The sequence below is a fragment of the Myotis nattereri genome, assembly GCF_964212035.1.
Source record: "Myotis nattereri genome assembly, chromosome: 7".
NCBI lineage: Eukaryota > Metazoa > Chordata > Mammalia > Chiroptera > Vespertilionidae > Myotis > Myotis nattereri.
This window is the reverse complement of record NC_138082.1, coordinates 89,535,346-89,552,379: the sequence shown is the minus strand read 5'-3', so window position 1 is coordinate 89,552,379 and position 17,034 is coordinate 89,535,346. Positions and strand designations below refer to the sequence as shown.

General features: G+C 47.0%; 1 protein-coding gene across 1 annotated transcript in view; it reads left to right on the top strand.

Moving 5' to 3' along the window:
- CNTNAP5 (contactin associated protein family member 5) overlaps nucleotides 1-17,034 on the top strand; it is an 865,111-nt gene that overhangs the window by 445,193 nt on the left and 402,884 nt on the right. The window contains 1 exon segment of the mRNA XM_081095918.1: nucleotides 6,217-6,481. Coding sequence (XP_080952044.1) covers nucleotides 6,217-6,481 — 265 coding nt within the window.

Here is a 17,034-nt window from a genome sequence, read left to right as displayed (position 1 = left end):
GAATACATGACAGGTGGACAGTACATGTAAAATTTTTGCTAAGTCCTACAGGGAGTAATTAAGGTGTTATCTGGAGGTTTCATATATATTCAGCGATTGAATCAGGAGTGAATAATTCAAAAGCTTAAGTTCTCAGGTTAGTTAAACAACAACAACAAAAAGACTAAAATTGTCTCCTCAGCCTCAACCTATTTGATTTTAGTAATTTACCATCTTGACTATAGTGAATTTATTTTATTTCTTCACTCTTTCCTCACTATCTGTGACTTCAGGTCCTTTTACAGCAGAGTGGTTCACTCTTTAAATGCCCTCCTCTTTTTCTATTGGGGAATATCTAGCAGAGAGACTCTTGGGATAAAGATCCTGGGCCCCAGACTGGTCAGATGGATTTCTGATCTATCAGTAGGTACCCTTCCAGCTGACACCAAACCCTACCACCTTCCACACACACACATCAGAAGCATATGGAGGGCTTTTGCCTGATGGTCATATAGGGAAACAATGACTAGAGCAGCAGGTGTAGCAAACCAAGTATGTCACTGTAGTGAGGCCAAGGCTGCCAGAGCCCTGGTACTGACACAGCTCCTGGGAGCCAGTCCCATGTCTGAGACTGCACAGCCCAAGCATATAAGTTCTACTGCACATCCAGGGCCATTGACCTTGCATTCTCCTCACAGGCCTTTTGTCTGTAGCTTCTCTATTTTCAGATTATCATCTAATGCAGAGCTGAGGATAACTTTATGGTGCCTGTCACAAAATAGCTAAGTGGCTTTATTGCTATCACAGGCAGTAAGTGTCTTTGGGCAGTGAAATGAATGCAAAGGAATGCATTTGCCAAACCAAGACGACTAGAGAAAGATGGTGGCTGTCATCACTGCCCAAGGCTTGACTGGAGGAAAGTGCTCACAATTGAAAAATACCTATGAGCAAATCATCAGTGTCGGCCCCGTTAGCCATAGCCTGTGGTGTGTGCAGCCAACAGGAGACCAGCAAGTAAGTAGACATCTGAAAAGGCAGTGGGTCCCTAACAAAGAGATAAGATGAGAAATTCGGGCACAGTTAACTTTTGCTGCTAAGGTCTGATGTCTGCCATGTACATTCACAACTTCAACTGAACTTGTGTTCAATCATGAGACACAAATGAAGCCATCTGGGAATTTTGTTCTTCTCACTTCTGCAGGTTCCCCATTCCAGCCTAGTCAATTATGACATTTTCTTCAGTGTTAAGACCTGGCTAACATTCCCCATGGCCCATGAGCAAGTGATAATGGAGTCCATGCTTAGGAATGCTTGACAAACATGGAGACCATTAGCTCACTGTTTAGTACATTTCAGTCTGTTCCATCCATCATGCACTCACATTCAGACCATGAAGGTGTTTCCTGCACTGTGTCCATAGGCAGAACAGCATCTCTGAAATTGGCCCCTCTGTACCAGATAAGCTCCATTTCTGACAGCTCATCTGATCCGTGCCAAAGACTTAATTGATTCGGAGTTCTCTCTGTTAGATGTTCCTTGCCCACCGAACTGTAACATCTTCCTTTGGAGGAGTCTCCTCCACTATGGGGTGGGTTTTATTGGATTTCTGTCAACATTTGACAAACTTCGAGTTTGGTGGAAACCTGTTGTGGATGTGTTTGGAGGAAGGTGCTGCTCAGAACCTGCCTTCACTCAGGGCTTTCTCATGATTCCCATGGCACAGACCACGGACCAGCTCCCAGTTTAGGCTCTTACATATGACGTCTCTCATTTTATCATCTCCAAGAAAGTTTTAGCTACCTCAATTCCTGGGAATGTTCAGCATTGACCTGGCATTCTCATTGTAAAGTATTTTTTATCCTTTTTCTGAAAAGGGGAGAGAAGGAGGGATATTCAATGGATTGGTTGTTGTACCCTGATTTTACAAATTAGGCTTTGTTTTTAAAAAATATAAAACAGGATTATCTTCTGTTTACTTACTATTTTTATATCATTATTTATAGAATCTCTTGCTCAATTCCCTGTAGTTACAAAGATATTGGTAGGGAAAGGCCTACTTTCCTTCCTTATGCTCTGAACTCATAAAATACGGTCTTTTAAAATGTAGATGCTTGGTTACAGTTCTCATGACAATGGAAATGATTCAGAGATGCCTATTCACCGCCCAGAGAGAACATAGGTGATAAGAATATGTGTTCAGTATCAGATACCCAAAGAACGAGGGAGTGAGTGGAAACCTTAGAACCACCCGTTCAACATCCTCAGGTTGCAAACAAGAAACCAAGTCTCTAGAAGTGACTCCAGGAAAGCTGAGCTGGGATTGCTCACATCCCTGGGAGAGCAGGGTCAGATTGGACAGAAGGCTTTTCCCATCCACTCCACTTCTCCTACTCTACTCTTCCTAGGACTCTGTGTTGAAGAACACAGTAGTGGGTGCTCTAAAAACAGAGCTTTGGACATTTCAGGCATGAGGGCAAAGACAACAGGGCACAATCTGAAGGGAAGCCATCTAAATGCCGAGTACACACCCCAATGCATTTTCAGGTTGTGTTGGTCATCACACAGCTTCCCTTCACCAGGGAGAGGAACTCGGGCTGTATTTGGAGTCCTTGCCACCAGAATCTAGCCAGGGACACTTGAGTGTCACATGCATGCCCCTCATGAAATGCTGAGTCCTCTGGCCTGTTGAACAAGAGGTCGGTGCCCGTTAGACATTCACTAGGACGAAGTGCATCTGAGCAGGGAGGTCCCAGGCAGATGTGAGGGAGCTGATCAAGTAAGGGGAGAATCTCAGCTCCTCAGGACCCCAAGTGTCCAGAGACCCCACTTCCATGGCTTCCAATCCAGAGGACACAAGGAAAATGGCTAGGATTGATCTAAACACCGGATTTTTCACCCATAGGATGTGGGATCCCAAATGAGTGTCCTCAGAGTGTGGCAACCTGGCATGGGGGTGGGGGGTATTTCAAGCTGAAATCAAGTGAAGCTCCAGGCACTCAGGAAGAGTGTGTTTGTTTGGTTTGGTTCACGTTCCCCTTCCTTCTTAAAGGAACTCAGATAAAAAAATAAAAAAAAAAAACAAACCTGCGGGGGGTGGGGGGAAGATTATACTCACCTCCGCTTATTCACTTGAGCACATGTGGATTGAGTGTGGTAGGCAGGGTGTGTCCAGGCCAGTCTCTCCGCCTGGTTTCCCTCTGTCCCACTGTTTCTGACTGGTCTAGCAAGAATGTGTTTGCCACTTTCTCAGTTACCTACGAAATGCCTATTACCGCTTTGAAGTCTCAAACCCATTTCCCCCTTTCCCCTTTGTCCAAAATGACATTTATACCATATTTGGCATCACTGGTTTTAGAATTTTCATGTTGATGTGAATCCCTCATGCACATGCATTATACATTTGATTTTCTCCTATTAGAATTTCAATGTTTTTGTGTGTGTTTTATTATCCTCACCCAAGCATATGGTTTTATTGACTTTGAGAGAGAGAGAGGAAAAGAGAGAGAAACATCGATTGGTTGCCTACTGGCATCCAACCCACAATCTAAGTATGTGCCCTGACAAGGAATCAGACCCACAGCCTTTTGGTGTATGGGTCACCATCCAACCAACCAAGCCACCTGGCCAGGGCTGCTGCTAGTCTGCTTTATGCCATTTGCATTATTGGATGAGCCAGGAGAACTAATGGGTAAGAGAAAAGTCCCTGGCCCCACAGGAGAAGGGAAGAGGGGCATTGCTGTGACCCCCGCGCTTCTGCCTACAGCCTATCACTGCTGGCCAACCATTCCCTCTACACAGCCTCAACCTGGGGTACAGCTTTGCTCTGGCGAGTTGGTCACCAGAGGATGTGAAACTGACCTCAGGAAGGAAAGGGGGAAGAAAGGTTCCTGCCCTCTCTTGACCTCTAGAGCAGCATTTGTGATTTTGATTCTCCCGGAAGAGAGCCCGCCTCCATGAATCTGCCAGCAGTGGGGACAGTGTCATTCTTGAATGGAAACCCACCAGAAACCAAATAAAAGCACATTGAAACAACAATGCAATGTCATGAGCAAGTGGGTAGATTCTTAAATGGTGGAAGCCAGTACGGAAGAGGGAGGTGTCAGAGATGGAAGCTAAGGCCTCCACCTCAGGTCAGGTAGGCTGGGCTGGGCTCCCTGTCCCTGCTGAGGGGGCTTTTGTGCAATTGCCTCCCTTTTGGAAGTCCGGTTGGTGCATTCGTTAAACCCACACAAGATTATTGTGCAGAATGGATGGCTCTGCGTGGAAGTGCTCCGCCTCCTGCCGGAACAGTGGGCATGTTTGATAGATAGCAGGAGCTTTACCCTTTGACACATTAATTACCTTCTGGGGACCTAAACTTCAGAGAAGAAAACATCTAAGCAACCAGAGCCAATGATTAATGCAAGGATATGCTCATGGCAGCCTGCTTGCGGAGTGCACCACTGGAAACAGACTGTTGGTAGAAGGTTGTGTGGAGACTGCTGCGTGGTTTCAGAAATACCAGACAATCGTGAGTGTGCTTGGGACTGAGGGAGGTGTTTCCAGATTCTGAAATGTTTGGCGCTGCACCATTCACCTGCTCTGGAACTCAGAAGTGCACTAGTACCTAACCCCTCTACCTGACACCTTAGGGGAAATTGAACTCAGCAGCTGGCCAAGCCAGGTGCTCTCCCTGTGGAAATACCTGACTCTTGCATAAGTGGCACTGGCCAGCCGGCCTTGGGAGGAAGGATTTACCTGGAACTTGATGCGTCTATGACTATTTAGATGAAAATATTGCGTTTCACCAGGCATGTAAAACTTAAAGGCTAACACGGGCCAAATAAACAAGGCATGCGGCCCGTGGGCTGCGAGTTTGACATGCTGGCGTTACACTCACCTGGGTACATTTGCTGCATTGTCGTAGGGATTAGTTTGTGTCTAAAATTGATGAATGATAGGGATGGAAAACAGCATGCGGTTGGCTATGGGGTTTGAGATAAAAAATCCAAATGGTTTTCATAATGTAACACCTCTTCACAATTTATAAGGCACCCCTGCTACCTCCTCATTCACCTAGTAGAAGTGAGTCCTGCACATGGCTCAGGTGGGCACATCCCTTTTCTCTGTAACTTCCCGCTGCAGAAGCTTACTCTAGTCATTGCAGGCAACCGTGGAGCAGTTCTCCTCACCTGTGCAGACGATAATCATCTTCCTCTTCTTTCTGGTTCTAGTGGATGCACACTTAACATTCCACCCTCTACTGCCTGTGTCTCCGAAAACATTCTTAATGAGTTAAAAATACGGCCAAAGCCACTCAGCTGCTTCTGAGTTTGAATGATAACATTAGCAAGCACAAACGGGCTTTTAAACACTGCCTCATGCCCCTGACCCTCTCTGCCCCACGTAATGTTTAGAAATGTCAAGTTCCCTGTAGTTCCCCAGGAAGGCCATTTTGTAATTTCTCTAAAGCTTTACACATCCACGTGCATTTTGCTGAAAAGGTTGAGGGCACATCCTGCCCCTCTTGCCCACTTCCTCCAGGAAGCATCACTTCTCTGGTGAAAACTTCACTTGTGTCCTGATTTCTTCTAAGAATCCCCAGGAATTCCCTAGCCAGTTTGGCTCAGTGGAGAGAGCATCGGCCTGTAGACTGAAAGGTCCCGGGTTCGATTCCGATCAAGGCATGTACCTTGGTTGTGGGCACATCCTCAGTAGGGGGTGTGCAGGAGGCAGCTGATCAATGTTTCTCTCTCATCGATGTTTCTAACTCTCTATCCCTCTCCCTTCCTTTCTGTAAAAACTCAATAAAATATATTAAAAAAAATAAGAAGCACCAAGAGCTAGTGTCTATCTTTCCTTTAGCACATTCCACATTGTATCTGTTTTTCAGGTGTATCTCTTTAAAAATGATCCTTGTGCTTGGCACATAGGTGACTTACAATACATATTTGTTCAGTGAATGGATGTAATTATTTTATATCTGGTTCTCTAAAATGCAGGGATGCTTGCCATCCCCCACCCTCCCAGGTCCTGGATGGCCCCCTTTGCAGGCAGCACCGTGAACCTTGGCCCAGGTATGGAAACCACCTTGGGGGTGTATATGAACAAAGCTGACACATTTTTCCTTTAAAATCTTGCAGCTGAATGTGAACTGATCCTGAAATGAAGGTCAGCTCCAGGTGGTGGTTTATATCAGCTGTCAGGTTGCAGAATAAAAAAATGGCTTTTATATGTTTGATTTTTATTATTTTCCAGGGCAATGTCACTTTTTCCTGCTCCGAACCACAAATTGTTCCCATCACATTTGTGAACTCCAGCAGCAGTTACCTGCTGCTGCCTGGCACCCCCAACATCGATGGGCTCTCAGTGGGTTTCCAGTTTCGAACGTGGAACAAGGATGGGCTGCTTCTGTCCACAGAGCTGTCTGAGGGCTCGGGGGCCCTGCTGCTGAGCCTGGAGGCCGGGACCCTGAGGCTCCTGATTCAGAAAACGACAAGACGGGCAGCGGAAATCCTCACAGGTACCATCTGCTCACTACCTCTAGGTCAGTTTCTGATTCAGCCAAATCAACGAATGTGTTGAGGTTCTGACCAACGTGTACAGACTCCAGCTCCAGGGCTGGGGGCTGACCCAGTGCTCACAGAGGCTCTCAGTCCGCCCCACGGGCAGCAGCTGTAGCTGGGCAAGCCTCTACACTTCCCCATCCCTCAGCGCTTTGAGCTGGGAAGCAGGAATGAGAGTCCCATCTAGCACCGTGGAGCAGAATGGAGACAGTTCACAGAGCACTTTGCTGGTCTCCACAGGCAGGGTCTATGCCAAAGAATCGTCACCATGCTCGCTCAGGTAAGGCATTGCCCTCACTTTACAGACGAAGGTTCCTGGAGGCTGGAGACTGGAAGCTAAGCAACTTCCCAGCTCACATGGCTACCGGCGATGACCAGTTTCATCTTGAATCTGTCTGACCTCATTCTGTAGCTTTGCTGTATGCTCCCCCACCATCAACGTTTTCAGCCACCTCATTCTATTTCAAGTAAAAGTTAGTGAGTTTTAAAAAAAATATTTCTAAATATACATTTTTAAGTTATTAAGAGAGTGCTGCTACAGATGGCATCTGGCTATGATGAGACTTAAAATTGTCCTTAAATAGTTGGCATCTGAGAGCACTCACTGTCTGCAGCGACATGGTACCGATTCTAAGGATAGCAACATGGAGCCCGTCTGAGAACATGACTCTGGCTCTGCCGTTTCTTCAACAAAACGGTGGGACTTCCCGGCCTTCTCCATCTATTGTCTCACTGGCACCTCTGACTTGCCACAAGAGATGCTGACTAAGTTAATGAGTACCTATGGAGGTCAGACCACCTGCCCTGCCTTGGGTTAGGGCTGAGGCATGCTATGAGGCCAGCATCCCTTTGATCAGCCCCCCCTGGATACACAGTGTGATTCAGATTCCCTCCGCCACATACCCTGGGCCAAAGTTCATCCAGGATATTGCACAACATTGCATTTTCATTTAATTTAAATGACTTCCTTCCCACGCTAGACTGTGAGTTTTGTGATCCAAATAAATTAGAGAAATTCAAGTTAAATTGTAAAGGATGTTACTTAACAATCAAGATTAGGTCAGACTATGGGAGAGTCGCAGATGCCTCCAACCCCTGGGGATAGCTGCGATGCCTGGGTCTTGGAATCAGACAGGTTCAAAAGGCACCTCTCGCCCTGGCTGGTTTGGCTTGGTGATTAGAACATCGCAGGTTCGATCCCCGTCAAGGGCACATACCTTGGTTACAGGTTCGATTGGGAGGCAACCAATGGATGTGTATCTGTCATGTCCATGTTTCTCTCTCTCTTCCTCCCTGCCTTCCACTCTCTGAAAATTAATGGGAAAAATATCCTCAGGTGAGGATTAAAAAAAGAGGCACCTCTTCTCCTTGCTACTCTTTAGTCCTTGATAAACTGTAATGTCTTTACATAAGTGGTAGTGTGTTGGTTACCTAGGGCTGTATGACAACTTACAGCAAGATTCAGTGGTTGTAAGTGAGATGCCTCAGTATCTAAGAGTAGGCCTCCAGGTCTCCTTGACTGGGTGAGCCTGGCTGGAAGGGCACAGTCATCTCAAGGTACAACTAGGAGTGGTCTGCTTCCATGCTCACTCCTGTGCTGTGGGCAGGTTCAGAAGGTCATGTGCATGCTCATCCCCTTGGCCTCTGCAGAGGCTGCCCATGCTGACAGCACTCTTACCCAGAGGGAGGGAGCCACAGGCAGAGGGAGAGGGCACCCAGGACAGAGCCTGGTCTATGTGGAACCCAGTCCTGGAAGTGGTCTCCCACCACTTTGCCGTGTTCTGTTCATTAGAACCAAGTCAGTAAGTCTAGTCCTTCCTAAGCCGAGAGAATGTGCAGGGGTGGGTAGAAGCCATGGGTCAGTGGGACCCTCTGAGAGTCTACCTGAAAAAGAAGATAAAACCAATTCCTCCATCACAAGCCTGTGATGTCTAGAATCCTGAGCATGCCAGGAAGCTATTGCGCAATGTTTCTCCTTCCCATACTGACTCAAGACCTATCGCTAGAAAAGGCCTCATGCCATAGAGTCAGAAAAGCTACGTGAATGTGTGCAGTCACGGGACTTTTATGAAATGTATAAGATTTCCTGTAATGGTGATGAATTAATAACTTAGAATCATAATATTTTATGTGTCCAGTTATAAAAGTTAAACCTCAATTATCCTTATTTGAAGTAGAAAAACATAAACTGGCACTGGGCAATTTCTATCCAATCGGCAAAATGTTTGAGTACAGAGACTTGTCAGCCTCAGGTCAAAAATGCAGTTTTAATATAGTGCAAGCCCTGGCGGCCCCTTGCTCAGAAGCACCCAGGTGCGGCCAGTATTATTAAGCACATGCCAGTCCAAGAAAGAATGTTTCTGAGTGAGAGAGTGGCTGGTCCAAGCTGCCAGGAACCCAGCAAAGAAGGGGAAATAATTAGTTATTTCAGAGCTCTCTCAAGAAATGAGTAGAAGGGGGTTTTAAAAATGTGCTGAGTGCCTCAGATGTGTCTCAGAAGCTTGATTCTTCTCTCCATTTTGGAAAAATTGAGCTTCTTTAATCTTTCTTCGAAATGGATCAAGGTTTTGTGTCTGCTGGCATTTTTCTACAGAGGGGATAAAAAACAAAGATACAAACAAACGGAAACAGCTTTCCTCTCCCTTACATTTTTAAGGAGACTTATTTCCCTGGAACTTGAGATAGTATTGCCTTTATAAGAGACAACAAATTCCCATAAGAAACTAGAAAGTAATGACCATTGCCCCAATAGTTTCTGAGGGACCATGGGCTACCCTTGACACATGGTAATCACAGGAAATGGGAAATAGCACCACACTCTATCAATTGAGCAGGGATCCAGCTTCTCCAGGTTTATTTCAGAAAGGTCCCGGTGTTCCTAGTGCCTTGGCCACAATGAGCAGGCGACCCTGGGAGAGGCAGGACCCGGCGCCTGGCCCAGCCACTCCTGCTCCAGAGGTCTGTGCTACGTGCCTGGGTTCCGGGTCACTTGGAGCTTTCTGCATGGCGCCCAGGGAGAGGAGTGCAAGCGAAAGGCATCCTCACAATAGGAGGGAACTGAACGCCGTTGCTCTGCGGGACAGCGTTCCAAACAGTGAAGGAGGACAGTGTGATGCCTCCCTTGTATTTTCCCTTATTTTCCATTTTTGTCGTCTTCCTTCTTGAGAGTCATACACATGTGCATGCGAGGAGAAACCAAGGGCACCATGTCCCCAGAGGTGACGTGGGAGTAGAATCAACAATGCCATGGGCCTCCTGAGGCCAGAGCTTGAGCTATCACCTGCCAGGTAATGGAAAAATCCGCTCATAACACTAGGAGGCAGGTGTCAGTTTGCCGACATGCACAGGAGCAAACTGAGAATCAGAATTAACTTATAATGACCAAGATGGGTCCCCCCTCAGGCCTTTCCTTTGGATTCCATGTGCGTGGTCTTTATACTACATCTTGCCGCCATCCATAGTCATGTTTTCACACTGGCAATTGCTTAAATAATTCAAATGCAAAAACATCCTGCTTTAGAGGAAAGATTTGCAGACAAATGTACAATAGGCTATTAATGAGAAGAGGCTATTTAGGATCAAAAGTTGAATTTTCCCAAAACAGTTCTGTTACTCGGTGGTACTCTTATTTCCAGAATCTTCTGTGACGGAGGACTGACACAGAGGGAGCGCTTGTCGTCTTGGCAGACTTGTGGTCTCATTTAGCTCAGGCTGCTGTGTACTGCTATAAAGTAAACCACACATATCTGCATGTCAACACACACCTGTGAACACACACACTCCCACACCCCAACATTTATTTTCTATGTGCGACATACTTTCTAAAGACTTTTCCAGAGACTTGATGCTGATTCTATAGTAAGAACATCAGCTAAGCACTACGGGAACTAAGTGACATAGCCGCTAGGAGGAGGCTGTCTGTCTGCTTCCAAAGCCTCTGGCCTCTACTGTGCGGCCGGTCCCACTCAGGTCACCCCTGCACCCTAAACCCCATGGAAACCTGGGGGCTGCACCGGAGCGGAGGGGGGGTACCTGCAAGGAGTCCCACCGCATGTTGATCCTTGCCCTTTCCCCCTTCAGGACTCAGAGCAGCCATTCAGGCAAACCTCCACTTAATGGACCAACATCTGGTTTTCCTACTATAAACGTTTTAAATCTCAGCTCTTTAGCACTTCTCCTGAGGTACTATGTACTGGCGGACTCTGTCTCTCAAGTCCACACCTGTTCATTGAACAATAGGTACCATGTTCTATTTTTAAAAAGGGAATAGCTGCCGTTTTAAAGGCTCTTAAGAAGATGCTTAGAATGGAGCCTGGTATTATCCACGCCTGAATTACTGAAAATTGGGAAGTTTTATAGAGGTAAAGGAGACCACCTGGTTTGTTTCTTTGGAGAGTCAGGGCACAGTGTTGGTGAGGAGGTATCAGAAAATGAAAGGCATTCAAATTGTATCCATAGAGGTACTAGAGCTGCTTTATGTGGAGAGAAAATAAGACAGAGACATAATAATGGTCTTTGAACATGGGACACGCTCTCTCACAGATGAGCGTTTATGTCACTGCAGGATGCAGAACACATACAATAAGATCAAATGGCAGAGAAACCACTCTTGGTTTTCATTAGAGAGTATCCCATTCAGAGCTTTCCAGCTTCACTGCATGCTGCTCTCATGTCACTAGGGCTTCCATCATAGAGTGGAATTCTCAGCATTTGGGGATGAGTCTCGGTGCCACATAATGGGACCCAGAGATGGGGAAGGAAGCCTCAGACAGGACCTCTGCCCGGCAGCTGGGCACCACTAATGATTATAGGAAGGTGAGGCCCATTGCCAGGCACAGAATTCCTGGGCAAAAGGAAACACAACTAGCAAAGGTCCAGGAATCAACCAGGTGCCATGGAGAAGTTTTCATTTCAGGCAAGTAAGTGACTTATTGAAAAGGCCATCTCAGCTCAGTCCATTTAATTCCTCATAGGAACAAACAATGGTGTTCTTCATATTTCCTCAACCACATTATAATTTCTCAGTATTTCTCTAGTTTCTTAAATAGTAAGAATGAGAAGGCTTTACAAAAATAACAATGAAGCAATCCATTCTAATCAGTAGTTAATTTTCTATACTTAGTAGACTTCTGCATTTGACTTGTTCTTTCTCTAGCTGAAGAGGTGACAAAATTCTAATAAAATAACCTTAATCAGCAGCTATCCTATCTAGTCCTATCTAATAAAAGAGAAACATGGTAATTAGCGTACAACCGCTGCCCTTCCCATTGGCTAATCAGGGCAATATGCAAATTAACTGCCAGCCAAGATGGTGGCCGGCAGCCAGGCAGCTTAAAGCAAACATGAGGCTTGCTTGCTTCAGTGATGGAGGACTACAACGTTCCCCGCCTGCCGCTGCCGGGCTCTGAGCTGCAACTCTAAGCAACTATGTTACAAATATAGAAGCTAAACAAAACCCCAGAAACCTGCTGGGCTTCAGCCAGCAGGATTGCGACATTGTTTCAAATACAGAAGGTAAACAAAGGCCAGAAATCTGCTTTCAGCAGTGGAGGCCTAAGAGCTGGAGCCAAGCCTCAAAGCTAAAGCTGGCCCAGAATAAAAAAAAAAAGAAAAAAAAGAGTGGTTGGGAGCTTCAGTCTGAAAACAGCCCTCAGCCCCTCACCCAGACTGGCCAGGCACCCCAGTGGGGACCCCCACCCTGAAGGGTGTGTGAGCAGCTGCAAACAGCCATCATCCCCTCACCCAGGCTGGCCAGGCACCCCAGTGGGGATCTCTATCCTGATCCAGGACACCCTTCAGGGCAAACCAGCCAGCCCCCACCCATGCACCAGGCCTCTATCCTATATAGTAAAAGGGTAATATGCCTCCCAGCACCAGGATCAGCAGAGCCACCAGGCCTCCCAGCACTGGGATCAGCGGAGCTGAGAGGCCTCCTGGCACCAGGATCAGTGTGACAGGGGGCAGCGCCCAAACCCCCTGATCGCCCTGCAACTCTGTGTGTGACAGGGGGCGGGGCCACAACCTCCCTATCCATTCTGCTCTGTTGTGACGGGGAAGGCACACCAACCCCCTGATCAGCCCTGCTCTGTGCCTGATAGGGGGAGCTCCCCAACCCTCTGATCGCCCTGTGGCTCTGTGTGTGACAGGGTGCTGTGCCCCAACCCCCTGATCGGGCCTGCTCTGTGGGTAATAGAGGGCAGCGCCCCAACCCCCACCCCACGGGCCCTGCTCTGTGTATGATGGGGTAGAGCCATAACCTCCCCATTGGCCCTGCCCTGAGTGTGACAGTGGCAGAACCCCAACCCCCTGATCGGCCCTGCTCTGTGGGTGACAGGGGGCGGTGCCCCAATTCCCCTATCGGCCCTACTCTGTGAGTGACAGGGGGAAAATTCCCAACCCCCTGATCGGCCCTGCTCTGTGGGTGATAGAGAGCGGCGCCCCAACCCCCTGATTGGCCCTCCTCTGTGCATGACAGGGGGTGGCACCACAACCTCCCCATTGACCCTGCCTTGAGTGTGACAGGGGACGGTGCCCCAACCCCCCAATTGGCCCTACCCTGAGCGTGACTGAGGGTGGCATCACAACCTCCCGATTGCCCTGCTCTGTGCATGACAGGGGCAGCGCCCTAACTCGCCCTGCTCTGTGCATGACAGGGGCAGCGCCCTAACTCCCCAATCGGCCCTGATCTGAGCCCGACCAGGGGCTGCACCTAGGGATTGGGCCTGCCCCCTGCCACCCGGGAGCAGGTCTAAGCCAGCAGGGCGTTATCTCCCAAGGTGTCCCAGACTGCGAGAGAGCACAGACCAGGCTGAGGGACCCCCCTTACCCCCCGAGTGCACAAATTTTTGTGCACTGGACCTCTAGTAAATTATATTTATTTGGTGATTCTTGTGTTTCAATTAAATAAGTCATTCTACAACTATGGTCAACAGGATCCCACTTATTCTTTAGAATTCATAACAACTGTTATTCTTTCACGAAGCCTTGCAATAGCAGGCCAGATGCCCTGTTATCCAGTCTTCTAGAGAGTTTGCTTTGTGGCATTGAACCTAAGTATGTGTGTATATGTATGCATTAGTTTGCTAGGACTGCCATACAAAACATTGCAGATTAGGTGTCTTAGAAATTTATTGTCTCACAGTTCTTTAGCGTAGGATTTTAAAATCAAGGTGTCGTTAGGGTTGATTTCTCCTGAGGGCCTCTCTCCTGGCTGGGAGGAGGTTGTCTGCTCCTTGTGCCTTCACACGGTCTTCCCTCTGTGCCCATTTGTTTCCTACTATCCTACTCTTGCAAGGACATGGAGCATATTGTATAGGAGTCTGCTCATATGCACTCATTTTACCTTAATTACCTCTTCAAGGTCCTGTTTCCAAATGCAGGCACATTCTTTGGCATTGGGGGTTAGGATGTCAGCATGTGCATTTGGGGAGGGGCACAATTCAGCCCATGACAATGGGTGTTAATCATATGTCTATACAGTTGGTTGCCCAAGGCTCCTCTCACCACCAGGTTGCACAGTCCGTGGAGACAGGAGCTCTGCCTGCCCCGCTAACCACTGTTTATCCAAGGCCTCGTGGAGCACCTCACAGGTCCTCACACTATTTACCACACATGCGGGCAGCTGTCTGAAGGAATTAGCTAGTAGGACTGACCCCCAAAACATTTCTAAAAGATAAAATCTGTAACAGTGAAAAAGGGAATTAATAGTGATTTTTAACAAACAGTCATGTTACAATGATTACATGCTGCAGAATGTGTCAAACCCAGGAATGAGCTACATTCAGGGAAAGCATTAATTAGGTAAAGGCCAGCTGGGCTCCCAGAGCTGGGAGAGCTGCATCGTGAGGAGTAGAAGTACACAGTCTGATTAATACTAGAGGCCAGATGGTGTTAGTCTGAAGCCCTGCGGTCAATAGCACTGATCCCCAAATATTGCCCTTTTCCATATAAGCCATTTGTAGATAGTCACCATCTGCACATCAAGTAAATGATAACTGTGTGAACTTCATCCTCTGCTTCAATTCAGTTGTCTGTAATGTATCTGTGCTTTAGCTAGACAGTGTTGGTAAGAAAATCCCATTAGTGAGGGTGAAACAATAGGTAGCCATGAGGCTGTGGCTGTCACCACAAGCTGTCCAGCTTCAAGATATCAGTCAAAGCCTGGGAAGGTTTCCCAAGGTAGTGATGTCTTTGGCAACTTCAGCTCTTTCAGGTCTGAGTAATGACCCCAATACAAGCATTTTATTTAACTTACTCGTTGTTTTTCACCACTAACTGACAAGAACAACAGAAGGATCTAGATTTTTATTAGTACAGCAAAATAATCCAATAGTCAAGTCTGCTATCACTTCCTTTGATCTTTCATAGTTCCTACTTTCATAATTTCCTCATGTAATGCACTTGGCCTCCATTTAATTCAGGAGGCTGTTGCCGTGTCTACGTTGTGCTGGTGCTATACTCAGACCTGAGGATGGAGGCATGCCCTCCAGGAGCTCACGTGTATGGGTGGGAGCTCAGAGGAGAGGCTCCAGGAAGGGTGAGAAAGGAAGGTTTCCTAGGAGTGAAAAGGACACAGCTTGGTTTTCAAAAATGAACAGAAGTTGGCCAAGCTGAGAAGAACAGACAGATGCTGTCCAAATGGGTAGAAATGGGAGGAGATCTAAAAGGGTCAGATCCCAGAGACGGCTGAGAACACTGGGCCAGCGGGAAGGTGGGCAGGCAAAAGATGCATCCACATTTTGGTCAAGGACACGGCGTTTGGGCTTTGTCCCGAAGGGCACAGGGAACTATGGATCTCTGAGTTGAGCTATGTTTTTGTCACATAGACATTTGAGCTGAGCATTCACGTCGCCTTCACCACCAGCACAGACATTCTCATTTCCTCTCTGACTGTAGCGGGTGGCAGCCCAGCTGTTTGGCTCTCCTGTGCTGACCCAGGGTTTTGAGGATCCAGGTTACTGTGACATGTGAGCCTGCCCGGAAAGGTCTACCTGTGAGTTATGGCCCATGTTCTGCCACAGACACTGGGCAGTGGAATTGAGCTGGTGTGAAGCTCAGGCAATCAATGAGCATGCGGAGAGGCACAGTGTGCCTGCGGATGCTGGGGTCAAACACCAAATCCTGGCTCGGCCTCTGACCCCCAGGAACCTGTCATGGCCTTGGGGAGATAAGGCTTATAGAGATGGACTATTAATGAACAGTATAAGGCAGCAAATAATATAAACTGAGCATAGATCAAACAGCAGCTGCTGCAAGAATTTTTGAAGAGGAATCAGTACATGCTGGTTTGGTCAGGGAAAATCTGCTTCATTCATTGCATGGTTTATTAACTTACTTATTCCATCTTTCAGCACTTTTTATGTGCCCTCTACTATGCAAGGTGACAGCGTCAGAAAGTAAAATGTGTGTGTGTGTATGTGTGTGTGTGTGTGTGTGTGTGTTTATGCTTACCGGATCTATAGTTTAGGAAAGGCAGCACTAGGACAAAACTGGGCACTGGAGGACAGGAGGACAGGGAGAGGAACTAGATAGTGGAGAGCTGGGAGGGTCACATAAGGCTCCACGCGCAAGCAGCAACCAGTTAAGTGCATTCAAATGGAGAATATTGAATGCACTAGCAACACTAGAGTAGTGAATTTGTGTAGGAATATTGCAAAATGAGATTGAGAGTACAGGTGGAAACTTAATTTTAGAAGGCATGGATTGTCAAGATAAGCAGTGTGAGTTTCCTCCTCTGGGCTCCATGACTGACTGGAGGGATTTTTTTTGCTGTGAAATTGACAATAGCTGCTTGTTAGACAGTTCAACCTAACAAGGTGCCCTGAAGCAGAAAGGGTCAGAGGCTGGAAAGAGGGAGCGCATCACAAAAATCACAGCTACACTGATAAGGGATGGGATACAAGTTGGAGATGGAGTTTAAGAAATGTGTGAATTCAACCTAATGCATGTAGGAAAGGGTTAATAGAATTTTATAATTGATAGACAAATGGCTTCCAAAAAACATCGGGACCCAGGATCTAAATTGAAGTATAATGGTACTAATAACTGAAATGTTCTTAAATCATGTAATTGACATTTTAAATCTGCCTTATTCAGTTATTTATATAACCTCACTTAGTTCTCTCAAAAATTGAAACTATCTTTCAACTATGAAATAAAGGTAGTTATGACAGGATACAGGAGTGGTGGTGGGGAAGCTGCACTGGGTTTTCTGTGGAAGATAAAGACTAGACACTTTCAAGTAAAGCCAGGCAATTCTGTCGCTGTTACAGATGAGAAAGCAGGTATAGAGAGATTAAGAAATTTGTCTAAATTGCTAGCAATTATAAGTGGCAGGGCTTTGAGCCAGAGGTAATGGGTGAATAAAGGCATCAAATGAAGTTGTTTCAAATTATTCCTGGGGTTGAAAGTAGAGTTTTCGGGAGATCTGCCTTGGCCTGCGCTGCAGCCTTGCATGTCCACATGTCCTGCAAGGACTGATCCTTAGAGGTCCTTGGACAGCCACTCCCGT